Raw genomic sequence first — 25,859 nt, forward strand, 5'->3', positions numbered from 1 at the left:
TCACCTGTACATCCCATATTCATCCATCTATCCATCCCATATCCATCCATCTACACATCTATACATCTCATATCCATCCATCTATTCACCTGTACATCCCATATTCATCCATCTATCCATCCCATATCCATCCATCTACACATCTATACATCTCATATCCATCCATCTATTCATCTATACATCCCATATCCATCCATCTATACATCTACACATATACACATCCCATATCCATCCATCTATTCATCTATACATCCCATATCCATCCATCTATTCATCTATACATCCCATATCCATCCATCTATACATCCCATATCCATCAATCTATTCATCTGTACATCCCATATCCATCCATCTACACATCTATTCATCCTATATCCATCCATCTATTCATCTATACATCCCATATCCATCCATCCATCCATCTATCCATCCCATATCCATCCATCTATTTATCTATCCATCCCATATCCATCCATCCATCCACCTATACATCTACATATCTATACATCTCATATCCATCCATCTATTCATCTATACAATCCATATCCATCCATCTATACATCTACACATCCCATATCCATCCATCTATTCATCTGTACATCCCATATCCATCCATCTACACATCTATACATCCTATATTCATCCATCTATACATCCGATATCCATCCATCCATCTATTCATCCCATATCCATCCATCTACACATCTATACATCCCATATCCATCCATCTACACATCTATACATCCCATATCCATCCATCTATTCATCTATACATCCCATATCCATCAATCTATTCATCTGTACATCCCATATCCATCCATCTACACATCTATACATCCTATATTCATCCATCTATTCATCTATACATCCAATATCCATCCATCTATTCATCTATACATCCCATATCCATCCATCCATCTATTCATCCCATATCCATCCATCTACACATCTATACATCCCATATCCATCCATCTATACATCCCATATCCATCCATCTATTCATCTATACATCCCATATCCATCCATCCATCTATACATCCCATATCCATCCATCTATTTATCTATCCATCCCATATCCATCCATCCATCCATCCACCCATCCAGCTACACATCTATACATCTCATATCCATCCATCTATTCATCTATACATCCCATATCCATCCATCTATTCATCTATACATCCCATATCCATCCATCTATTCATCTGTACATTCCATATCCATCCATCTACACATCTATACATCCATCTATTCATCTATACATCCCATATCCATCCATCCATCTATTCATCCCATATCAATCCATCTATTCATCTATACATCCCATATCCATCCATCTATGCATCTATACATCCCATATCCATCCATCTATTCATCTATACATCCCATATCCATCCGTCTATTAATCTATACATCCCATATCCATCCATCTATTCATCTATACATCCCATATCCATCCATCTATTCATCTGTACATCCCATATCCATCCATCTACACATCTATACATCCTATATTCATCCATCTATACATCCGATATCCATCCATCCATCTATTCATCCCATATCCATCCATCTACACATCTATACATCCCATATCCATCCATCTACACATCTATACATCCCATATCCATCCATCTATACATCTACACATCTATACATCCCATATCCACACATCTATTCATCTGTACATTCCATATTCATCCATCTACACATCTATACATCCTATATTCATCCATCTATTCATCTATACATCCCATATCCATCCATCCATCTATTCATCCCATATCCATCCATCTATGCATCTATACATCCCATATCCATCCATCTATTCATCTATACATCCCATATCCATCCATCTATTCATCTGTACATCCCATATCCATCCATCTACACATCTATACATCCTATATTCATCCATCTATACATCCGATATCCATCCATCCATCTATTCATCCCATATCCATCCATCTACACATCTATACATCCCATATCCATCCATCTATTCATCTGTACATCCCATATCCATCCATCTATACATCTATACATCCAATATTCATCCATCTATACATCCGATATCCATCCATCCATCTATTCATCCCATATCCATCCATCTACACATCTATACATCCCATATCCATCCATCTACACATCTATACATCCCATATCCATCCATCTATTCATCTGTACATCCCATATCCATCCATCTATTCATCTATACATCCCATATCCATCCATCTATACATCCGATATCCATCCATCCATCTATTCATCCCATATCCATCCATCTACACATCTATACATCCCATATCCATCCATCTACACATCTAAACAGCCCATATCCATCCATCTATTCATCTGTACATCCCATATCCATCCATCCATCTACACATCTATACATCCAATATTCATCCATCTATACATCCGATATCCATCCATCCATCTATTCATCCCATATCCATCCATCTACACATCTATACATCCCATATCCATCCATCTACACATCCCATATCCATCCATCTATTCATCTATACATCCCATATCCATCCATCTATCTATTCATCTATACATCCCATATCCATCCATCTATACATCTACACATCTATACATCCCATATCCACACATCTATACATCCCATATCCATCCATCTATCTATTCATCTGTACATCCCATATCCATCCATCTACACATCTATACATCCTATATTCATCCATCTATTCATCTACACATCCCATATCTATTGATCTACTCATTTATACATCTCATATTTATTCATCCATCCAGACAGGAGAAATTGACTAAAGCAGCGCAAAAAATAAATGGTGTCGGTTGAAGCCTTTAGTTTCTAACCCCAATTCAGCATAAATCCATATAAGCTGCGACTTTTCGGTCCAGTGTGTACAGGTCTTTGTCAGTTTAGCTAATGCAGGGTGAAGAATGTCCCTTTTTTGTCTGTTCTGTTACCCAAACTGAATAGATACCAAAAGAAATAAACCCCACATCTGTTTACAAAGGTACAAATCCTAATGTCCTCGTGAGTCAGAGCCTGCAGTTTACAATTTATTGGGCCAGAGTTTCGGACTTCATTTGAGAAGCTTGTAGTGACCAGCCAGGGAGGCCTTTGGCTGTGTAGTCGTGGCAGCACTATATTCAAGGCACATCCCTGGCTTCAACACTTCTTTAATGTTGAGAGAGTGTATGCCGGTATCTTCATCGGCCGATGCACAAAGAGGCTGCAGGCAACAGTCCAGATGCAATAAAAACGACATTTATTCACAAAGTTAAAGAGGAAAAAAACACTCCGGTCAGCGGTTTCCGGCAATATTAGTGGAGCTGGGGACAACCTGCCCAAACGCACCCTCTGATGGGGAGATGCCCAGAGTACTCTTCCCACTCTTCAGCCAAGCATACACCGGACCCACACCGGCAGAATAGGCTTTGAGGTTGCGCCACTGGACTCCCACTCTTCAGCCAAGCATACACCGGACCCACACCGGCAGAATAGGCTTTGAGGTTGCGCCACTGGACTCCCACTCTTCAGCCAAGCATACACCGGACCCACACCGGCAGAATAGGCTTTGAGGTTGCGTCCACCTCCTTATCTCCGGTGTCCCCTGATGTTCCGCTCACACAATCGCACTTGCCGCTCCAGATGTTCACACTCCGCTGACCCGGATCTTTCTGTCTCACACACATTCAGACCTTGCCTAGCAATCCGGCCGACTCCTCCTCCCCGGTGGCAACAGCCGTCCCACCCGGCCACTAGGGGGTGCCCTAACACATCATAGAACAATAGTAAAACATTTTTAATAACAACAGTGCCGGGTTATCTACGCTAGACTAGTAGGGGGTAGGCCCACCCACTACATGCCTCCCCTCTTAAAATCCGAGCCTCCCGGCAAGGCTCTTAAACACATAAAAACATAAACACATAAAAACCTTTCGGTTCAGTCCTCAACAGCGGCACCAGTTCAGCGGCGCTCCCGGTCTTGAGGGGCGCTTGATGGCGCAGCAGCGCTCCCGGTCTCTGGATAGCGCCCGGAGGCTCAACAGCGCTCCCGGTCTTAGATGGGTGCCCGGAGGCTCAACAGCGCTCCCGGTCTTAGATGGGTGCCCGGAGGCTTCAGTAGCGCTCCCGGTCTTCGCTGGAGGGCAACAGGCCCGTCAAACTTTGCAACAACAAAAGAACTTTTTGCCGGTCTTGAACAACACCGGTCTCGGCAGGTGCTGGAGTCAACAACTTACTCTGGGGGCCAGGCTCTCTTCCATTCTTCCGCTTGAGCCTGGATGTAGGCCCCCAGAGATTGTCCCGGCTGGCGGCGGATTCGCCTGAAAGACACCGGGGCGTAGGACGGTTCCTCCTGCACAGCTGCTGCAGCTCCTCTTGGCGGTGATGGCGTTTCTGCCCGGGATGGTGGTGGCGCGGCGGGCGACGCGTCCAGCATGAAAACCGGTCTGTTGTTGACATTTTGCGTCACCGCTACCACGGCTGGAACCCTCTCCGGATCGGGGGTCGGTTCAGCCACTGCCTCTGGGATGACAGCCTTGATGCGCCTGGGGTGAGAGGGCTCAGACAGACTCGGCCTAGCGTGACTCCGGCGCCGCTCCTGCTGCTCCTCCCACTCAATCTCCTCCTGCCACTGCTCCGCTTCCCGGGAGGTCGGCATGCGGGAGACACAGACAGCAAACAGGCCGCGGCTACCGGCGTCCGGCAGAAAGGTGACTTTCTCGCCCGGCCAAAGGGTGTGCAATCGCTTAGGGAGTCCTTCGACATCGAGATGAACCCGGTTATAAAAATAGTCATCCCCGGTCTCTACTTCTCGGATGAAGCCGTATCCCTCTTGCTGGTTAAACTTGACTACCACCCCGGTCACAAACTGCTGGGCTAACTTCTCGCCACCGGAACCGGACAGCATTTCCCGGACAGTGGTCTCAGCCAGGAGCCGTTCCTGGACGGGGTCAGGCTTCGAGGGCGGAACCCTGGAGTGCGACTTCTCCGGCGGGGCGATGACTGGGTCCCAGAAGAAGCCCAGGTGGTCCTCCTCTAGACGCCCGGCTAACTCCTCAGCCGACTCTGGCGCCGGGACAAGTGGTGTGGCGACGGCGTTAAGCTGCGGGGTGTCCCATGGGAAAGCAGCAACCCCCGGACGGCTTGGCATGGGCGGGGTAGCATAGGTCGCCTTCACCTCTGTAATGGTGCTCCCGGTTTGAGCGTCCCATGAGGTCTTCCAAGAGACCTTGTCCGGTCTTGTAGAGCCTCCCGGCCCAATGGGAAGGTCCGCTATCGCGGCCTCGCTAGCAGGGGCGAACCGGGGTCGGCCTCGGCCAAGGCTGATGAGGGCCATAGTCGTCGCCAACTCCGCAGGTTGCCCAAAGTTCTCCATCTCGGTTCTCAACAGAATCGCTGATAATGGCGGTGATGTCGACGCTGAGACTGGAGGAAGTGGAGGCGGGTCTTCATTTCCCGCTCTTAAACGAACTCCACCCCCAGCCTCACGCATCATTTCGACTCCTCCGCTGAGGTACTTCTTTTTCTTTTTCTTCTTCCATGCCCTGGAGCTGGCGCCTCCCCTCTTTGGGCGGAGTACTCCATGCCTTCTCTTCGGCACCAGCCAGCCCCAGGCTCTTCTTTCGGCGCCAATTTTCCGCGCCTTTTCTGTTTCTTCACAGACGTCGGCCATCCTGCCGCCATCTTGTGCCCGGTCCAACGCCTTGGGCACTTCTTCCTCCCACCATGGGACTGGGAATCTTCTTTCATAATCCGCATTCCGTGCTTCAGGCACTACTTGATCTTCAGACTCCTGGTTCTCCGGCAAGGGACTCGTATCCTGCCGACTACGCCACATGTAGTGACCAGCCAGGGAGGCCTTTGGCTGTGTAGTCGTGGCAGCACTATATTCAAGGCACATCCCTGGCTTCAACACTTCTTTAATGTTGAGAGAGTGTATGCCGGTATCTTCATCGGCCGATGCACAAAGAGGCTGCAGGCAACAGTCCAGATGCAATAAAAACGACATTTATTCACAAAGTTAAAGAGGAAAAAAACACTCCGGTCAGCGGTTTCCGGCAATATTAGTGGAGCTGGGGACAACCTGCCCAAACGCACCCTCTGATGGGGAGATGCCCAGAGTACTCTTCCCACTCTTCAGCCAAGCATACACCGGACCCACACCGGCAGAATAGGCTTTGAGGTTGCGCCACTGGACTCCCACTCTTCAGCCAAGCATACACCGGACCCACACCGGCAGAATAGGCTTTGAGGTTGCGCCACTGGACTCCCACTCTTCAGCCAAGCATACACCGGACCCACACCGGCAGAATAGGCTTTGAGGTTGCGTCCACCTCCTTATCTCCGGTGTCCCCTGATGTTCCGCTCACACAATCGCACTTGCCGCTCCAGATGTTCACACTCCGCTGACCCGGATCTTTCTGTCTCACACACATTCAGACCTTGCCTAGCAATCCGGCCGACTCCTCCTCCCCGGTGGCAACAGCCGTCCCACCCGGCCACTAGGGGGTGCCCTAACACATCATAGAACAATAGTAAAACATTTTTAATAACAACAGTGCCGGGTTATCTACGCTAGACTAGTAGGGGGTAGGCCCACCCACTACAAGCTAAACATGTCAGAATGGTTTACGACCAGGACCGTTTTCCTACAAGTGAGCACAGTCAATTATATTGTGATACAACAGCTTTTGCATGAAATATCATTCATTACTTTCTGCTGAAAATCTCATCTTTAGTATGAAAGCTACAATAGAACATTTTTAGCGGTTTGCTGAATCTTTTCTCATTATCAGGTTTACATTTATTCTGCTTTGTATCTAGCTCTATTTCTTATCAATCTAGAAGAAAGTGGGCACATACTTTACATTGCATGTAATTCTGTATACAAGGGTTCATCATACAGGTACATAATGGAGCATTCTTATCAAGCTAAGTGCACCACTATTCCTGCGTAACGTGCCAAAAACTCTGGTTCATGACTTGCATCATATTTACAGTGTTTACTGTTTGTGCTTGGTCTGACGAGTGGGCACAGCCTTATGCGAGCGTCACACGAGACGATCTGTCGTGTGATATGTCGTTGGGGTCACGGTTTTCGTGACGCACATCCGTCATCGTTTGCGATGTCGTCCCGTGTGACACCTACGAGCGTCTGTAAACTATCGTAAATCGGTTACGAATCGCGAATCGTTTACACGTCGCTCATTTTTAAAAAATTGTTTATTCTACTTTGCGCTGGTTGTTCATCGTACCCGGGGTAGCACATATCACTCCGTGTGACACCCCGGGAACGATGAACACAGCTTACCTGCAGCCCGCGGCTCCCGTCGGCAATGCGGAAGGAAGGAGGTGGGCGGGATATTTACGTCCCCCTCATCCCCGCCCCTCCGCTTCTATTGGCCGGACACTGTTTGATGTTGCTGTGACGCCGAACGTCCCACCCCCTTCAGGAAGTGGATGTTCACCGCCCACAGCGAGGTCTTCCGGGAGGTAAGTACGTGTGATGGGGGTTTAACGACTTTGTGCGCCACGGGCAACTAATTGCCCGTGACGCACAAACGACGGGGGCGGGTACGATCGCTCGTGAAATCGCACGATAGTACGTACCGTGTGACGCCCGCATTACAGAAAGGGGTATGGTTTACTGAAAAGTGGGTGTGGCCTAACGAGTGACACCATGTGTATAAGCCAACTATTAGGTGGCGCAAAGACAAAATAGTATAAAAATTAGTCAGATTTATCAAACAGCATGAATCTCTGATGAATCTTATTAATTTTAAATAGAATATGTCAGTGAGATCAACCCCTCCAAACTGAAAATATGGCCATTCAGGTCTTTGAAATGTAAATATTAACATCTTTATATCGTCTTCTATCTGTTGCTACATTCTCAAATCATTAGCATTTGTATGTATATGCAAATGAGGTGGTAAAGGGTACCCCAGGGAGGCAAAAAATTCTTCTACTGGCCCTGCCTTCATAAACTATAACAATGAGATTAATAGTGCGGTTACTCACCCTCACCGTACCTGTAATATAGTGACACTGGAGCTGCTCTTTTGGTGCTCCCCCTTCCCTCTGGGACATTACATCACACATCAGGTGGTGTGGCCTCCTCCTGGTTTCCAGTAACAGTCAGCCTTCTGATACTGTCTACTCACCTGCAGTCCGAGGACAGGGGGCATAGCCATGACCCCTGCTCTCAGACGGAGCAGAAGCAGATATCAGGGGGCTGGCTGTTATTAGACACCAGGAGCAGGCCGCACTGCCTGATGTGTGATGTAATGTCCAAGAGGGAAGGGGGAGCACCAAAAGAGCAGCTCCAGTGTCACACTGAATCACAGGAAATGTGAGGGTGTAGAACATCACTATAGTTCTCATCTTTATAGTTTATGAAGGCAGGGCCAGTAGAAGATTTTTTTTATCTTCTAATGTACCCCTTTAAGTGCTTTGGCCGTGACAGAGCACTTATGGAGCTACTGCTTACTGAAGCAGTTTCACCACCCAGCACTAGCTACTTTAGCTTGATTAATAGCTCACTGTCTGATTTCCCTGCCTACTGCCTAATGTCATACAGTTAGTGAGCTATCAATCAGGTTAGAGAAGCTGGTTCTAGGAGAAGAAACAACATTGAAAAGCAGTTAAGTGCTCTGTCAAGCACAGATATTTAAATCACTTGTATATGAATAAAAATGCTAATTGCTCGAGAATTCAACAAAAGCTAGTGTCAATTGATTTCCATTTCAAAGACCTGCATGCCCATATATATAAATTGGGGGGTTAATCACAGTGACAGCTTCCCTTTAATTCTGTCTAGTCAAGATGGAATTGATATACATATCCCAATGTATGCAATAAATTTACAGACCTAGGAGTGGAAGCGTTCTGTACTTGTGATGCCTCGCCCATTGCTCGTATCCAAGCCTCCTGTTCTTCTTTGCTTTCTGCACTAAAGTAGTAAGTGCGAATGCCAGCGTGTTCTGCCTGTCGAGACATTTGGGCTTCATTATGGAGAGTATCATCCCCAACCCAACACACTGTTACCTGTGGGAAAAGGTACAAAAGCAAAAATGAAAGGAGCTAATAATGCAAAAACATCAGAAGTTACACGTGCAAAGACAGTTACCAGTAAGAATCCCAAGACCTGAGAACCCATGTATTTGTTAGACTAGCACACAAAATAATATTTATGTCTTATGTCTCCTAATTTGTGTCATTGTCTATGTAATATTTTATAATATATAGTATTTGTGGCGCTGAGGCGTAAGGGATTTGGTTTTAATTGAACAATACACAAAAGGTGTGTCCAGTCTGATAAAGTTTAGTCACAGTAAAATGCAAAATTTTGCAACTTTCTATTAAACTTTGTGTTTCGCTCTCCCATCGTTTTTAAGATCTAAGCTTGCGGTCAGTGAATGGGCGCATTCTTGCTTACAACTAAAGGATTAAACCTCATACAAACCTAATACCCATCAAAACCTGTCAATGCAGAAGTGTCCAGCCCTCCGCCATATCCACGTACTTTCATACCCTGAAATACTGTTATGAAAGCTGTATTAGGCCAGGATTGGTCTAAGTGTACACAATAATGTTTCCACTCACTGAAAATAAGGAAAGGAAAGGTAAAGTATATGAGAAAGATGCACAAGAGTGCTTTGTAGAATGATTAAGCTTTATTAGGGTGATTTTTCACAACATACTGATATTTGGGGGAAACGCCAATGCAGTTTTTAATGGAGTTTTTTTTAACCAAACACAGAAGTGAATCCATCAAGAAGAAGCATAAGTGAATGTTCACACTACGCGGTCTGCTCCCCCCAAAAAATGAAGGAAAAGCGCTAACAAAACGATTAAAAGAATGGTCCTTTTAATTTCCACGAAAAATATTTAAGCTTTGGAACTTTTTTCAACCCTTAAAGGGGTATTCTCCAGTTCTCTGTTAAAGGTTTCCAATCTCTGTCACTTCCTAGTTTTTGGCAGGGCGGGCACTCCTCCTTAAAGGGAATCTGTCAGCAGGTTTTTGTTACCTCATCTGAGAGGAGCATGATGTAGGCAAAGAGATTCTGAATCTAACAATTTATCACTTAGATTACTGAGTGCAGCCGTTCTGACACAATATGCATTTTTATCTTTAGTCATGTAGCAGAGCCCAGAGGGCTGAACTTTCCCACACTAGGCTCTCTATAAAGATTGTATATGGACATGGAGGTGTCAATCATTGGGGGCGTGCTGGACAACATGGCAGAAGAAAGCCAGCCACAGCAATGATAAGGGTCCAACTGCTAAAACAAACATAACAAAAACAAAAGATCAGACTGTGACAACACAGGCATGCCTGAACTTTCGGTTTTAACCCTTACAGAATGCTGGCTTCAACTTATATAGCAAAAACCTGCTGACAGATTTCCTCTAAGTGACAGCTCTTGCGAAGAGTAGATTTAGCAAATTATAAAGCTTAGAACAAGTTCTATTACAATATATTCAGGTCTCAGTAGTTTGTTCTGAGTCTACACTGCTATCACTTTACTTAAACATGGTGATAACAGGGCATTTGAACAAGCACACAGCTCCTGAGAGCTGAGAGCCAAGGGCATGTCTAGTAGCCCTGCTCCGGAAGCTGCGAGGCTGGTGATTTATAACTGTATCTCTTCAGAAACTGTATAGAAATCAATGGGCTGGAGGCAGCTGATTGAGATATTAAGAGTCACCACTTTACTTGAATGTAAAGGCCCAGTCACACACAACGACTTACCAGCGATCCCGACAACGATTCTACCTGATAAGGATCGCTGGTAAGTCGCTGGTGAGATGTCAAATAGTCGGACCTTACCAACAACTCAGTAACGATACAGGTCGCAGTAGTGACCTTTATAACGATCTTGGCAGTCACTGGGACCCTGTCACACAGTGTCAAACACAGCGATGCGTCCTGCCCAGCAGGACATCACCTTTGAAGAATATGGTCCGGACCATTCTGCAACGACTAGCGATCTCACAGCAGGGGCCTGATCGCTGGTAGGTGTCACACATAACGAGATCGCTAAAGGGATCCCTACTGCATCACAGAAACTGTGACTCAGCAACAATCTCGTTAGCGATCTCATTGTGTGTGATGGGGCCTTTACTAGCGCATCTTGTCCAGGGTGGAAACCAGCTGTTCTATAAAAGATAAAAGCTCTCATTATGACAGCAGATAGAAAAAGCAAGTCAATTGCAAACCTGCTCATTTTCATGCTGTCTAGCTGATTAATGAAATTTAAGAACTGGAGAATACCCCTTTAAGGCTTCCAAAAACAAGCATTTAAAAGAAGTAAAATGTACATTCTAGCGTTTTCCACTAGAAAGACAATCAGCCTCTTTTTCAGTGTTTTTGTCAGCACTTTTGCTTCAATGTTCAAACGGTAACTTTGATTTTTACATTTATATTATAAATCAATAGTACACATGAAATAAGAAATTATATAATATATCTTATCAGTGATATCTGCTTCTTTCTCCTAGAGGACTGATATTCTGTCTCAAAATTCCCAATTCACACATAACATCAGTATTTTGGGAAGACAGTGCTACTTTACAGAGATAAGAGATGGCAATTGGTAGTGATAAGATTCTATGTAGGCAGGGAACAAAGGAAGGAGGAGTTCTCCTCTAGCTCTCTGCCCCTGTCTCCTCTCCCATTTACATAGGAGAAGACATAAGACATACCGTATTTTTCGGACCATAAGACGCACTTTCTTCCCCCCAAATGTTGGGGGAAAGTGGGGGGTGCGTCTTATGGTCTGACTATAAGGCTGCGGGGAATGAGGGTGCCGCGGTGCAGCGGGTCATCGGCGGCACGAGCAGGCTGTATCAGCCTGCCGTGACCACGTGGGCCCGCTCATTACATATGCATGCCCATCCTCCCGCCCATCATCTCTCAGCGAAACCGGCGCTGACAGGTGGGCGGGGTGATGGGCGGGGTGATGGGCGGGGGGGGGGGGGGGTGCGTGAATAATTAGCAGCCGGCCGTGATCACCCCTGGCAACTACAGCCTGGAGTGATCATGTGCGGCTGTATTCACTGCCCCCCCCCGTGTATCATTATCAGCGCGGGGTGCAGTGAATCAGTGTACTCACCCGTCACCGTGTGTGGAGCCGCCCCCCTGCAGCATCGCGTCTTCCTGTCTGTGCCGGCGGTCAGCTGATCTGGACACTAGCGGCGCGCACCGCGATGACGTCATCGCTGTGCGCGCCGCTAGTATCCACCAGAATCGATCAGCTTACCGCCGGCACAGACAGGAAGACGTGATGCTGCAGACACCGGTGACGGCTCCACACAGCGGCGCTGCAGCTGAGACAGAGATCGGTGCTTCAGGGAGTGAGGAAGGGTAAGTATAAACGTTTATTTTTTTTTTCCTGTGCCACAGGATACACGCCATTTACCAGGATGGGGGCATTTCATGAGCAGGATGGATGGGGGCATTTCATGAGCAGGATGGATGGGGGCATTTCATGAGCAGGATGGATGGGGGCATTTCATGAGCAGGATGGATGGGGGCATTTCATGAGCAGGATGGATGGGGGCATTTCATGAGCAGGATGGATGGGGGCATTTCATGAGCAGGATGGATGGGGGCATATCATGAGCAGGATGGATGGGGGCATTTCATGAGCAGGATGGATGGGGGCATTTCATGAGCAGGATGGATGGGGGCATTTCATGAGCAGGATGGATGGGGGCATTTCATGAGCAGGATGGATGGGGGCATTTCATGAGCCGGATGGATGGGGGCATATCATGAGCAGGATGGATGGGGGCATTTCATGAGCAGGATGGATGGGGGCATTTCATGAGCAGGATGGATGGGGGCATTTCATGAGCAGGATGGATGGGGGCATTTCATGAGCAGGATGGATGGGGGCATTTCATGAGCAGGATGGATGGGGGCATTTCATGAGCAGGATGGATGGGGGCATTTCATGAGCAGGATGGATGGGGGCATTTCATGAGCAGGATGGATGGGGGCATATCATGAGCAGGATGGATGGGGGCATTTCATGAGCAGGATGGATGGGGGCATTTCATGAGCAGGATGGATGGGGGCATTTCATGAGCAGGATGGATGGGGGCATTTCATGAGCAGGATGGATGGGGGCATTTCATGAGCCGGATGGATGGGGGCATATCATGAGCAGGATGGATGGGGGCATTTCATGAGCAGGATGGATGGGGGCATTTCATGAGCAGGATGGATGGGGGCATTTCATGAGCAGGATGGATGGGGGCATATCATGAGCAGGATGGATGGGGGCATATCATGAGCAGGATGGATGGGGGCATATGAGCAGGATGGATGGGGGCATTTCATGAGCAGGATGGATGGGGGCATTTCATGAGCAGGATGGATGGGAGCATTTCATGAGCAGGATGAATGGGGACATATCATGAGCAGGTTGGATGGGGGCATATCATGAGCAGGATGGATGGGGGCATTTCATGAGCAGGATGGATGGGGGCATTTTACGAGCAGGATGGATGGGGGTATATCATGAGCAGGATGGATGGGGGCATATCATGAGCAGAATGGATGGGGGCATATCATGAGCAGGATGGATGGGGGCATATCATGAGCAGGATGGATGGGGGCATATCATGAGCAGGATGGATGGGGGTATATCATGAGCAGGATGGATGGGGGGTATATTATTAGCAGGATGGGGGGTATATGAGCAGGATCATATACAAGGCAGGAGGATCCTTATCAGAATGGGGTACTTTAGTAGAGAATTTGGGGACATTAACCCCATAACAGTGTCAGCAGCAGATCCTCGCCCCATAACAGTGTGTCATGACCATATTTTTTGGTTAAAATTTTATTTTCCTATTTTCCTCCTCTAAAACCAGGGTGCGTCTTATGGTCAGGTGCGTCTTATAGTCCGAAAAATACGGTAAGCCCTGTCACATTTAACGACTTACCAGCGACCCCGAAAACGATGCGACCTGATAAGGATCGCTGGTAAGTCGCTGGGAGGTCGCTGGTGAGATGTCACACAATCAGACCTTACCAACGATGCAGGAACGATGAGCGACCTGTATAGGAGGTCATTTTTAGGTGTCAAACACAGCGATGTGTCCTGCCCAGCAGGACATCACCTTTGAAGAAAATGGTCCGGACCATTCTGCAACGACTAGCGATCTCACAGCAGGGGCCTGATCGCTGGTAGGTGTCACACATAACGAGATCGCTGGCAAGATCGTTACTGCGTCACAGAAACGGTGACGCAGCAACGATCTCGTTAGTGATCTCGTTGTGTGTGACGGGACCTATAGAATATAGAATTTTGAGAATGAATGATCAATCCTGGCGGAAAAGGTAGGGGAAGGGGATTTCATTGATATGATATACTCCAAAGTTGCTTATTTTAATTGATACAATTGATTTATGAAATAAAAATTAAAACTACGATAACTCTCATAGATTTTTTTTTTTTAATTTCCGGAAAACCCCAGTAAAACAATGGCCAGAAAATGCTAAAAGAAAGCGTAGAGGAAACAACCAAAGGATGCTAAAATCTCCAGAGAAAAAGGAGTGTTTCCTAAAGCGCTTCTGCTTTGAAAACGGACATTTTTGACATCTGGAAAAAACGTAGTGTGAACATGCCCTAAGGGTTTCTATAATTACATTAGAGGCTTTGGCTCAAGAAACTGCATCAGAAACTTTGGCTTTTTTTCCCCAAGAAATACTCAGTGTGAAATCACGCTCGTGAAGGACAATCATTTCAAAGAAGACTTTTAATGATACTAAAACATATCATACTGTACCTATTCTGTATTACAGTCACCAAATACTTATTGATGTTGTAAGATATTGAAATATGGATCCCCATGCATGAATTCCCAACGCACAGTAAAAAAGGCCTCTGAATCCACCAGCCATCCTCAAGCAAATGGCACAGCGTAGCCTCCATCTGGCTGCATGCATGGGTCTGTATGTGAATGTAGTGTCTATGATCATGCAGGCTTGGCCTGTGCCATGCAGGGAGTGGATAATGTGAGCATGCAGCAGGTACAGCAGGACTTACTACCTAGCACAGCGACTCTGCAGGGGGCAGGCTCTTGGCAGGGGTACGTTCCATGGAATCCTCTCACCAGCACAGGAGGGAAGACAGAACAGGTGAGAGAGGCAGCATACACTGGGGGCTTGCATCACTCAAAGCAGAAACCCCCAAATGTGGCTTAAATGAACGATTTATATGACTTGTCGCAACATAAAAAAATATGGATATCTTAGGAATAAAATATACTAAAGACAGCTTCATGTTTAAAGATTCCCAAATCATCGGATACCCTCGGAAAGAAGTAAACTGATGGACATAATTCTGGTTTGGTTTCGATTAATAAAAAATAAGAATAATTATTTATATATTAAAATTGTTTATTTTGTTTCCCTTTTAAACATGTCACTGTCATCAGTAAGTATTTGCCCTAAGAAAGAGCAATCCTTCAACAGAGTCATAAGTATTGGATGATACCGGTTCTTAATCAATTCGGTCACCTTAATTATCAGGAAACAATGTTGAAAAATGGTAGTCATGTGAACACTTTCTAACTATGCAAATATATACACATCAGTGCCAAGTATCCGTGAATGGATAAACAAATAGTTACTCTTCTGCAGTCCTACTGACCTTAAAGGTGTGCTTCCGACTGATATTATCCGACGGCTGAACAGGCGCAATGCGAAAACTCAGCAGGGGAATGCTTCCTAAAATCCCCTCTTCTTTTTCATCTGAATTTAAGAAAACAGTGAGAAACTTGAAAGAAAGAGGCACGAGGAGAGAAAGGAAAAAGATGACGGTGAGGAAGGCAGAGAGGTGGTGTGTAGAGGGAACATACAACGCGGAAATGTGAACGCAGAGCAAAAGGCATTAAATAACCCGTGACAAGGAGACAAAAAACACCTGCTGCAGAACAAAACGCCGGAGAAAGGGAGAGCCCTGCGAGGCAGTGACAGTGGGAGGATGACAGATCGTCAGTATGCACCTGATGTAACTATTTCTCTGCCAGGCTATTTTCCAAAAGCAATGCTGTTTTCATGGACGCTGCAATAGTAAATATGTTGCCTACAGAGATAATCCTAGTACATGTATGCCTGCCAGTGATAATAATGTGTGGGAGGCTTTTCACGTGCACACGTAGCACAATAGGGCACTGATAAATTATTCACACTCCACCTGTTCCTTGCCTAAGCACAGGTGAATTGGGACCTGGCAACAGATGGGATCAGAGGTCCTCCGTCCATCTGTTCTGGCAAGGGGGTGTTTTAGAAAAAAAAAAAATAACCTGGCACTGGGATTTCGACATTTTCTGTGTACCTTTGTAATAGAAGAGGCAACGATCAACAAGGACAAACCAGCGCTTGTTCCACTGCTTCACTCCGGAACTGGCCTGCGGACAACACGGACAAGCAAAGAGGAAGAAAAAAGGACACGAAATGAGAAAAATATTATAAAAATCAGCAGCTTGAGGACGGAAAACAAAATCCGGTTAGAGGGTCAGGCATTGCAAAGAGTAGATGACATTTTAGAAATGTAAAAAGCTGGGAAATAATAAAACATCCCAGATTTTCTTATTACTTTCGAAAAGTTTCATTGGAGTAGTTCCTACGATGAGCATCCATAATAAAAGCTGTAAAACAGAGAAGCGCAAATAGGGTCTTACCCGAGTGATGAATGAGGGTGAAAGTACAGAGAGGCCGACTCACCTTGGAGGGTTGTGACAGTCACCACCACTGTACTGGCGTATAACATGGCTGCTGGAGCCTCACATGTAGATAGATTTGGAATGATGCAGGAAGGGTTAATGCCGAGCTGCCATGAATAGAAGGAAACTCCAGGATAAATTAATGGTGATTTTATATTACAACAGCGTTTCGGAAAGTTCTTTCTCCTTCATCAGGTGAAAATCAAGTTCAATGTGATTTTGACCTGATGAAGAAGAAAACGTTCCAAAACACGTTAAAAGCATTAATTTTTCCTGAAGTTTCCTTCTATTCATGACAGCGCGTCATTAACCCTTCCTGCACCATTCTGAGCATTTGACGAGTTTTAACCACTGCGGTTTTTTGTGCGCAAAGAAAAAAACCCACTGTATTACAGTTCCTGAAAACTGAACGGAATCTATATAAATCTCATAGCGCTGTGCTTTGGAAATTGCAAGTTTGGAATCCGCAGAATATGTCTTATGCATTGAATATGCCTGTTAATTGCGGATTTCCACATACAATAAAATGAGATGCACAAAATCCGCTTATAAAAACACATGCATTTTTATTGCATTTATGCAGCAGAAATGCATAGCATCTGCTTGTGACATTATCAATAAAGCGATCAAAGCGAAGTAACCGGACGTTTCCAATACGAGGCAGTTTTATTTAAAATGTAATATAACAAAAAAAAAAGTATCGGAAAAAGTGAAAATAAGCACTCAAAAACGCAATGAAAAACACAAATAACCGAATTTACCTAATGCACCAAATCGGGTGAACAAAACCAAAAGAGAGACCAGTTTCTCAGAGCGGACTATATTTTCACTCGCTGTCACAATGCCAAGTTAATCTTGTGTTGGCTGCCCCCCACAATGTACCCACCTGTTTATATAGCCAGCCTATCTTTGTGACCTCGGCATTTGGATTCCTCTTCATTGAATTGGAGCGTTTCCCAAAGGCGATGCCTTTCTTGGATGGTCGAGACTTCATAAAACAAGAAATACGGTGTCATTCTTCTTAGTGAACACCACAACATTACACAGAAAAATAAATCACTTCCGCTACTGAAGCCCTGTAAGGACTGTATATGCATTCTAGGGTACATAAAAGTGTCCTGGTGTGCATACAGCACATGATGCATTATTAGTCAATTATTTCTGTTCTGACCATTTCACTATGGTCTTCTCTGAATATTGAGAGGTTCCTGCAGCCATCAGGGTGGTAAAGGGGTTCTCACGTATAGGACAAGTGTAAGATACTGGAATTCGTGCAGATATGTGTAGAACTCAGGGGAGCTGAGGAACCCTTTTAGGCTATGTGGACACGTATGTATGTTAATATGTTACGCTGCTAGCTGGGTGAAAGATCCAGATACAGTAGAGCAGGACTGTTACCAAAGCCGCCACCTAGTGGTTGGGCTGAAATAGCGTCAGGATGGAATAGATAGGGTTAAAGGGGTAGTAACAGATGAGGGATAGAGGTTGGTTGGGAGGTATCGAGAGGGGCCAGTCTGGAATACGGTTTAAGAGTGAGAAGATGTGGCTTTTGTGCTTGGACCTGACAGGGAGCCTCCAAAGGTCTGGAGCCTACGGCTCACCCCGGTAGGCTTAAAGAGTCGTCCGGTAGAGAACCGCTGGGGTACAGAATTCGACAAAGGTGAACTGAGTCAGGTGGAAGGAGACAAAAGACCCCGGAGCTTGAGGACGAGATCCAAGCTAGCAGAGGGGGTCTGGTTGAAAATTAGTAGCCCACACTAAGAGGAAGGTGGCAAAAAGAAGTGAACTTTCTGGTTGGCTTAATGGACTCTGGTGTTGCATGTGTTACTGTCTACGACGAGGACCACCAGCATGAAGAAACCAGTAAGTGTCGTGCACCCCAATCGGTGTCCCATGAGTACCCAGAGTCTCTTTAGCAAAGGAGTGTGGCAGCCTGGGAACGGCACCTTCCTTCATTGGCATAAGGCTTTGCTTGTAGTTTTGTGTCAAAACTGCACTAAAAACACATCAAGTAACGAGATAAAAATGCACTGTCTGCACACACCCTTACGGTGCTTACTGAAAACAGATTTATTAAATAGGTTCAATGGAAGGTGTATAAATCTGTTTCAGTCAGCCTCCTCTAATGATGGCTACAGACAGAATTTTATCATGGACACCTATAGCTACGGTAAGTAAAAGTGAGTGTTGAAAATGTGCAGTCATCAGTAAAAGTGAGTGCTGGACTGATAAAAAATAAATATTATTACTGTTGGGTTTCAGACTAGTCCAAAACACATTTACTGTAATGTCCTTTGCCAGGAAGTATGGCTAGATATAAATATACAGGACTGCAATAACCAAAATGAAAGACAAGAAAGACAAAAACAAACAATAAGGGAAGGCCAAAAAATGCAATGGTTTTGGTTCCCTTTGGTTTCCAACACATCAGAACTTAGGCAAGGTTTAGTATCAATATTTACTTAAAACTGTACAAACAGTAAAGTCTGATCAAAAGCTTTTATTATACGCCATGGACAAAAGGTTTTGCAACGGACACACATTTTGGTTTTCACTAAATTTCCTGCTGTAGAGTTTTTAGATCTTATAGTTACAGGTTTCATGCTTACTGAAGTACAATTAGAAGCATCTCATATGTTTTTAAACTTTTATTGACAAATATATCAAGTTAATACAGTCTTACATATTTAGTGTTGTCCCTTATTTATAAGAAGTCTGCATTTCGCCCTGACCTGCTAGGTATCCCCTTCTGCTCCAAATACTGTCTAATGACAACGCATTCTTGTCTAATCGCTTTTTGAAGATTTGCCACAGGTTCTCACTGGGATTGAGATCTGAGGATTTACTTGGCCATGGACCAAAAATGTCAAGGTTTTCTTTACAAAGCCAATTAGCTATCTCTTGTGCCATCACATGAGCTAGGTCTTGTGCCATGGTGCTCCATCATGCTGGAAAATCATTGCTCATCCCCAAAATGCTCCTAGATTGTTTGGAGAAGTTGCTCTTGGAGGATGTTTAGAGAACACTATTTATGGCAGTATTCTTAAGCAAAATTGTATATGAGCCTACTACATGGGAATGACAGCAGCTTCACACATGAATTATCTCAGGATGCTTTGCTGTTGGAATAACAAAAGTCACATGGTAGCGCTCACCTTTTCTTTTCTGGAGAATTATTCTATCAGCTGTCTCAAATAGCCTTGTGAGAGCTTCAAAGAAAATAACTTTCCCCCTGTCGCCTAGAGTAGAATCCCTGTACATCCTGAAGAATGTTAGGGTCACTGTGTGTGCAAAAGCATGGACACCTGCCTGCTGCCATTTCAGAGCAAGCTCTGCACTAGTGATGAAACAATCCTGTAGCTAAATAGGAGCAGCACGTGACTCAGTGGTTAGCACTGTAGCTTAACAGCGCTGGAGTCCTGTGTTTAAATATCTAAATCAAAAAAGTCCATGGAGCCTCTGTTAGGAGTCTCAACACAGAATAAATATAAATATAATAAATATCTAAACAGCTGCAACAAGTTAGTATGTTCTCCCCTTGTTTGCTTTGGTTTCCTCCAGGTACTCAAGTTTCCTCCCACACTCCAGAGGCATACTGCAAAGGAGAATAGATGGAGAGTGCCTATGGGGACAGTAATGATGATGTCTGGAAATGCTATAGAATTAATGGCGCTGTAAAAAGTTAAATAACATAAATAGGCGACTGTCCCAGCACGTTCTGGACTTTCTTGAAGCTTTCTTCACCACAATTAAACCTTACTCTTTGAAGTTCTTGTTGACTCAATAAATAGTTGATTTTCATTTGTAATTCATCTGATCACTTTTCACAACAATCTTGTGTTAAAGGGAACCTGTCACCTAGAATATGCGTTCTGACCTATCAGCAGATGCATGTGTGCTCTAATTACACCTCCCGACCCATCCTTGTGTTATAAAATTGTATAATATGAAAGTAATAAAAAATGTTTTATTACCTTCATATTTCGTATGTAAATAGCAGGGAATGTGGTCACAGGGCCGGTGCCTTGCCCTATGGACGTCTGCATATTTCCGTGGTATCACTCCCCTGTGGGCGTGATACCATGGAGCGACGTCCCCATCGCTCATTCTATCCTGCGCGCATTGCAGCAGGCTTCTCTTCCGGGTTCTCCTTGTCTGAAGCCGGCGATTGAACACCCGGAAATGAAGCCTGCTGCAATGCGCGCAGCATAGAATGAGCGATGGGGACGTCGCTCCATGGTATCACGCCCACAGGGGAGTGATACCACGGAAATATGCAGACGTCCATAGGGCAAGGCACCGCCCCTGTGACCACATTCCCTGCTATTTACATACGAAATATGAAGGCAATAAAACGTTTTTTATTACTTTCATATTATACAATTTTATAGCACAAGGATGAGTCGGGAAATGTAATTAGGGCACACATGCGTCTACTGATAGGTCAGAACGCATATTCTAGGTGACAGGTTCCCTTTAATGGAAATTGCCACTATAAAAACTGAAGCAGCAAACTTGGTGAAAACCAAAATTTGTGTCTCAAAACGTTTGGCCATGACTGTACACATGTATTATAAAAAGGTATACAAATATTCATTAGGTTTTACAAATAGGTACCCGCTGTTATGATTTTCAGATTTTTCATTTTTGTTGTTTCAAGGTGGTTGTAGCTCGAGTAACAGTTCAATACCAAGGGCTGGAGAACAGGATATGGTCAGAGGGTATATAGAGTAAGGCAGGATCTGACCCAGGTAGTTACCTATGGCTCCAGAGATTAGGCATAGAAGGAGGTCCAGGAGGGTGATGGGAGTCCGGGCGACTACCGGCAGGTGTCAGAGGTGCTGGGGGACTGAACCGCGCGTCCTGTGGAGTTCAGTGGAGCTACAACCACCTTGAAACAACAGGATCCCTGAGCACTCAAGCGTACTTGTGGCACACATGGAGCATGGAAATGAAATGATCTCTTTACATTAAAGCGTACTAGAAGCTTGCCTTAACACAGGTCGTGTGCCTTAGTTGACGATATTTGATGATCCCACATTCAATCTCCAGGCACCGCATTGCGGTTACCGTACCCAATGTGCCCTCCTGACAAGAGAGTCACCCACTACCCACAATATAACCACATAGGTACTTCTGTGTACACCACCATTTATTCTGCTATCCAATATAAGGTCTAGCATATCTAAACAACCCCCCCCCCCTTTTTTCTACTCCTTCAACTCCTGCTGCTCTCCAGCTTGTCCGATCTGAGGAAGGCCGATTGGCCGAAACGTCTTGGCAGACCTTTGTATAGCGCTGTTTCACCTTTCACGAACAAAATAAAAAGGAAAAAAAGATTTTTTCAATTTACTATGTTTCTTTGGTTCTTACAAGAAATTAGTAGTGTGCCGGAGTTACCCCACTCTATTTACTGAGTGTTTTCTCCAGAGCACCTACGCGAGGTGAAGCGAGGTCTTTCTCTAACGTAGAGACAGAGACCCTGATTCCAGCGATGTGTCATTTACTGAGCGGTTTGCTGTCATTTTGATAAAACCCTTGATTTCTCTCCTGTAGACCTATAAGTTCTCAGAATGCTGAGCCTTATATAACCCCACCCACATTACTGATTAACAGCTTTCTGCGCATGTGCAGTGTACACAGAAAGCTGGCAATCATTGAAGGGTGTGGGGTCATACACAGAGCTCATGAATATGCTTAACTACCTAGCAACAGGTTTACTAGTCCTCTGATAATCTCCTGCTGATAAAACACTGATTTTATGAAAACTACACCAAGCAGTCCAATAAGTATCATCGCTGAATCAGGGTCTCTGTCTCTACATTATGCTGTTCTCAGATTAGGTGGCAAAAACCTGGTGACAGATTCCCTTTAACTAATTCAATGGACTTGGCAACCCCTTTACTGTGTGGCTTCTGAAATTAAGACTACCAGATCTTTTCGGGAAAATAGTGAGCTCACCCTTATGCTAGGACCCTCCTGGATGGTGTCAGAAACCATGTTGAATGGGGAATTTTCGTTGGCTAGGTTGGTGGTGCGCTTTCCTCCTGCCTCTGAGCTCATCTCAGACCTGCAGAGAAACCGAGAGATGAAAGATTACAACAATGCATCAGTCATGTAGAGTCCTGTAAAAGTAGATTACAAACTCACCCCAGTAGCCCAGTTTTTTTGGGGATCAGTCCGGTCACTGGGTGCAGGAGGGTGGTAAAGTGCGCATTGTGGCTGTAGAAATAAAGAAAGTCAATAAATAAATAAATATATATTGCATAAAAATAGAAGCTTTAATCGCATACGAGTGGCATGACATCACAGAAATATGACACTGCAACAGCGCACAATGTGCCACCAAACACTGATCCTTATTTAAGGCCTTATGGGACACTCAGATACAACGGCTTTTTGTGCCCTCGTACCTCTGAGTGTCCCATAAGGCCTTAAATAATTTATTTCAGTGACTTCATTTTAGCTACGTTTCACTTGTTTTATAGATAGTACATTAGCTATAACACTGAGGCAATGTGTCTTCGGAAAATGACCAATTTATATCAGGTTTATATGATAAATGTTTTTTAATTTTAAGATTTTTTTTTTAATTTGCCATATCACAATCTATATTGAACAATCATCACAGAGATCTTGCAATTTTCACTGTCCTCTAAGCCAAATATTAGGCTATGTGCACACGGTGCGTTTTTCGCGGCGTTTTTGCGCGTTTTTCGGGTGCGTTTTTGGCCTCAAAACTGCATGACTTTGCTTCCCCAGCAAAGTCTATGAGTTTTCATTTTTGCTGTCCCCACACAGCGTTTTTTTTCAGCTGCGTTTTTGTGGTGACCACAAAAACGCAGCATGTCAATTATTCCCGCGTTTTTCACTGCGCTTTTCATCCATTGAGTTCAATGGGATGTTGAAAGACGCAATGAGAAACGCAAATAGCTGCGTTTTGGTGCGTTTCTAAGACCAAAAACGCAGCTATAAGCGCAGGAGGTGGGTAGTAAAGTGACGTGTACAGGAAGAGGATTCCTTCTGTCAGTATAGACAGAAGCATGAATCCTCCCGGTACCGTCACCGCCGCGTCCACCTCCCGTCCTGTGCATGTATGCTGCCGTGCGGCGCCATGTACAGGCAGGAGGTGGAAGCGGCTGCGAAAACAAAAGTTAACAGTAGAATTAAAAAAAAAAAAGTTATACTCACCTGTCTGCAGCCTCGCGGTGCCATGCCCGCTCCTAGCTCCTCTCACGGTATCGCTACCCCCGCTCCGGCTGTGTGCAGTCTCCCCGGGGCAGGACCTTGCTTGCAGGACCTGGCGATGGATCACCTGATGCAGTCACCTGACGCATCAGCTGATCGAGTCTCGGGCTGACGCGGGCGCCCGGCCGGTATCAGCGGATGCGTCAGGAGACTTCATCCCTGATTACCGGCAGCTGCTGCAGCGATCGGACAGGATCAGACTCCCGCCCCATCGCTCCAGGAGCTGCCGGTAATCAGCACATAAGTGAGTATTATTTTTTTTTTTTTTTCTACTGATGCATCAGCTGATTGTATAACCGGCTTTTATACAATCAGCTGATGTGTGATGTGATTCACATCCTTTAACCTAACACATCATCTGATCGGTATGCCTTCCAGCAAACCGATCAGATGATATTGGATCCGGATTGGACGGCGCGGGACCCTTGACCCAGGATTACTGCGGGGGGGGGGGGTTTATTTCAATAAAGATGGAGTCACTAATTGTGTTGTGTTTTATTTCTAATAAAAATATTTTTCTGTGTGTTGTGTTTTTTTTTTATCTTTACTAGAAATTCATGGTGGCCATGTCTAATATTGGCGTGACACCATGAATTTCGGGCTTAGGGCTAGCTGATAATATACAGCTAGCCCTAACTCCATTATTACCTGGCTAGCCACCCGGCATCAGGGCAGCCGGAAGAGTTGGATACAGCGCCAGAAGATGGCGCTTCTATGAAAGCGCCATTTTCTGGGGTGGCTGCGGGACTGCAATTCACAGCGGGGGTGCCCAGAAAGCATGGGCACCCTGCACTGTGGATTCCAATCCCCAGCTGCCTAGTTGTACCCGGCTGGACTCAAAAATGGGGCGAAGCCCACGTCATTTTTTTTTTTTAATTATTTCATGAAATTCATGAAATAATTTAAAAAAAAAGGGCTTCCCTATATTTTTGGTTCCCAGCCGGGTACAAATAGGCAGCTGGGGGTTGGGGGCAGCCCGTACCTGCCTGCTGTACCCGGCTAGCATACAAAAATATGGCGAAGCCCACGTCATTTTTTTTTTGGGGGGGGGCAAAGAAATCCTGCATACAGTCCTGGAAGGAGGATGCTGAGCCTTGTAGTTCGACAGCTGCTGTCTGCTCTCCTGCATACACTATTGGATGGAGGATGCTGAGCCTTGTAGTTCGACAGCTGCTGTCTGCTGTCCTGCATACACTATTGGATCGAGGATGCTGAGCCTTGTAGTTCTGCAGCTGTCTGCTCTTCTGCATACACTAGTGGAGAATGAAGAACACATTGAAGAAGGAAATGACATCAGACCTTTTTTTTTTTTGTTCACTGATAAAAAACGCATAAGGACGCAGTGAGCAAAAACGCAGCAAAACGCAGCAAAAAAACGCACCAAATCGCGGCAAAACGCGTGCGTTTTTTGCCGCGTTTTTTCGACGCAGGTGCGTTTTTGTGCGTTTTTAGCGGCCAAAAACGCACAAAAACGCAGCGTCAAAAAAACGCAGCGTGTGCACATAGCCTAAGGCTGATTTCTGTTCACTTTACTTTTCAGCAGTCTCATTATCATCACAGACCTAATTACAATGACCGGTATCATCTCTACACAGCTGATAACACAACATCCAACTCTTCCTGCTCCCTCTATCTTCCCAATGACTTTTAATCAGATCTCAGCGTACCTAGAAAGCTCTACTGTAGTAGACTATAGCTGGCTTTACACTGAATGATCATGAACGACTTATGAACCCTGGCTTCACAATCTTTCAGCGTAAACAGCCTACCAATCACCCAACGAAGGAGCAAAATGCTTGTTCAGTAGGTAAAATGATCTATTGCAGTGCACAAAAGATCATCATTCTCAGTGGTACATCGT

The 25,859-nt window shown here is 45.2% G+C and overlaps 1 protein-coding gene across 13 annotated transcripts in view; it reads right to left on the bottom strand.

Annotated features, from left to right (window-relative positions):
- The window catches only part of PLEKHA6 (pleckstrin homology domain containing A6), a 335,253-nt gene that overhangs the window by 66,813 nt on the left and 242,581 nt on the right, over positions 1 to 25,859 (bottom strand). For 10 of the 13 annotated variants that reach the window (XM_075335646.1, XM_075335651.1, XM_075335645.1 and 7 more), the window contains 6 exons: positions 22,901 to 22,972; positions 22,712 to 22,820; positions 17,637 to 17,738; positions 16,363 to 16,435; positions 15,676 to 15,776; positions 8,877 to 9,052 (listed from right to left, as the gene is read on the bottom strand). In XM_075335646.1, the coding sequence (XP_075191761.1) occupies positions 8,877 to 9,052; positions 15,676 to 15,776; positions 16,363 to 16,435; positions 17,637 to 17,738; positions 22,712 to 22,813 (554 nt within the window). In that variant the 5' untranslated portion in view covers positions 22,814 to 22,820; positions 22,901 to 22,972. Of the gene's footprint in view, positions 1 to 8,876; positions 9,053 to 15,072; positions 15,138 to 15,675; positions 15,777 to 16,362; positions 16,436 to 17,636; positions 17,739 to 22,711; positions 22,821 to 22,900; positions 22,973 to 25,859 lie in introns of those variants that run through there. The other 3 variants (XM_075335649.1, XM_075335655.1, XM_075335654.1) reach the window with 2 other exon arrangements.

Source organism: Anomaloglossus baeobatrachus, chromosome 2 (genome assembly GCF_048569485.1).
Source record: "Anomaloglossus baeobatrachus isolate aAnoBae1 chromosome 2, aAnoBae1.hap1, whole genome shotgun sequence".
NCBI lineage: Eukaryota > Metazoa > Chordata > Amphibia > Anura > Aromobatidae > Anomaloglossus > Anomaloglossus baeobatrachus.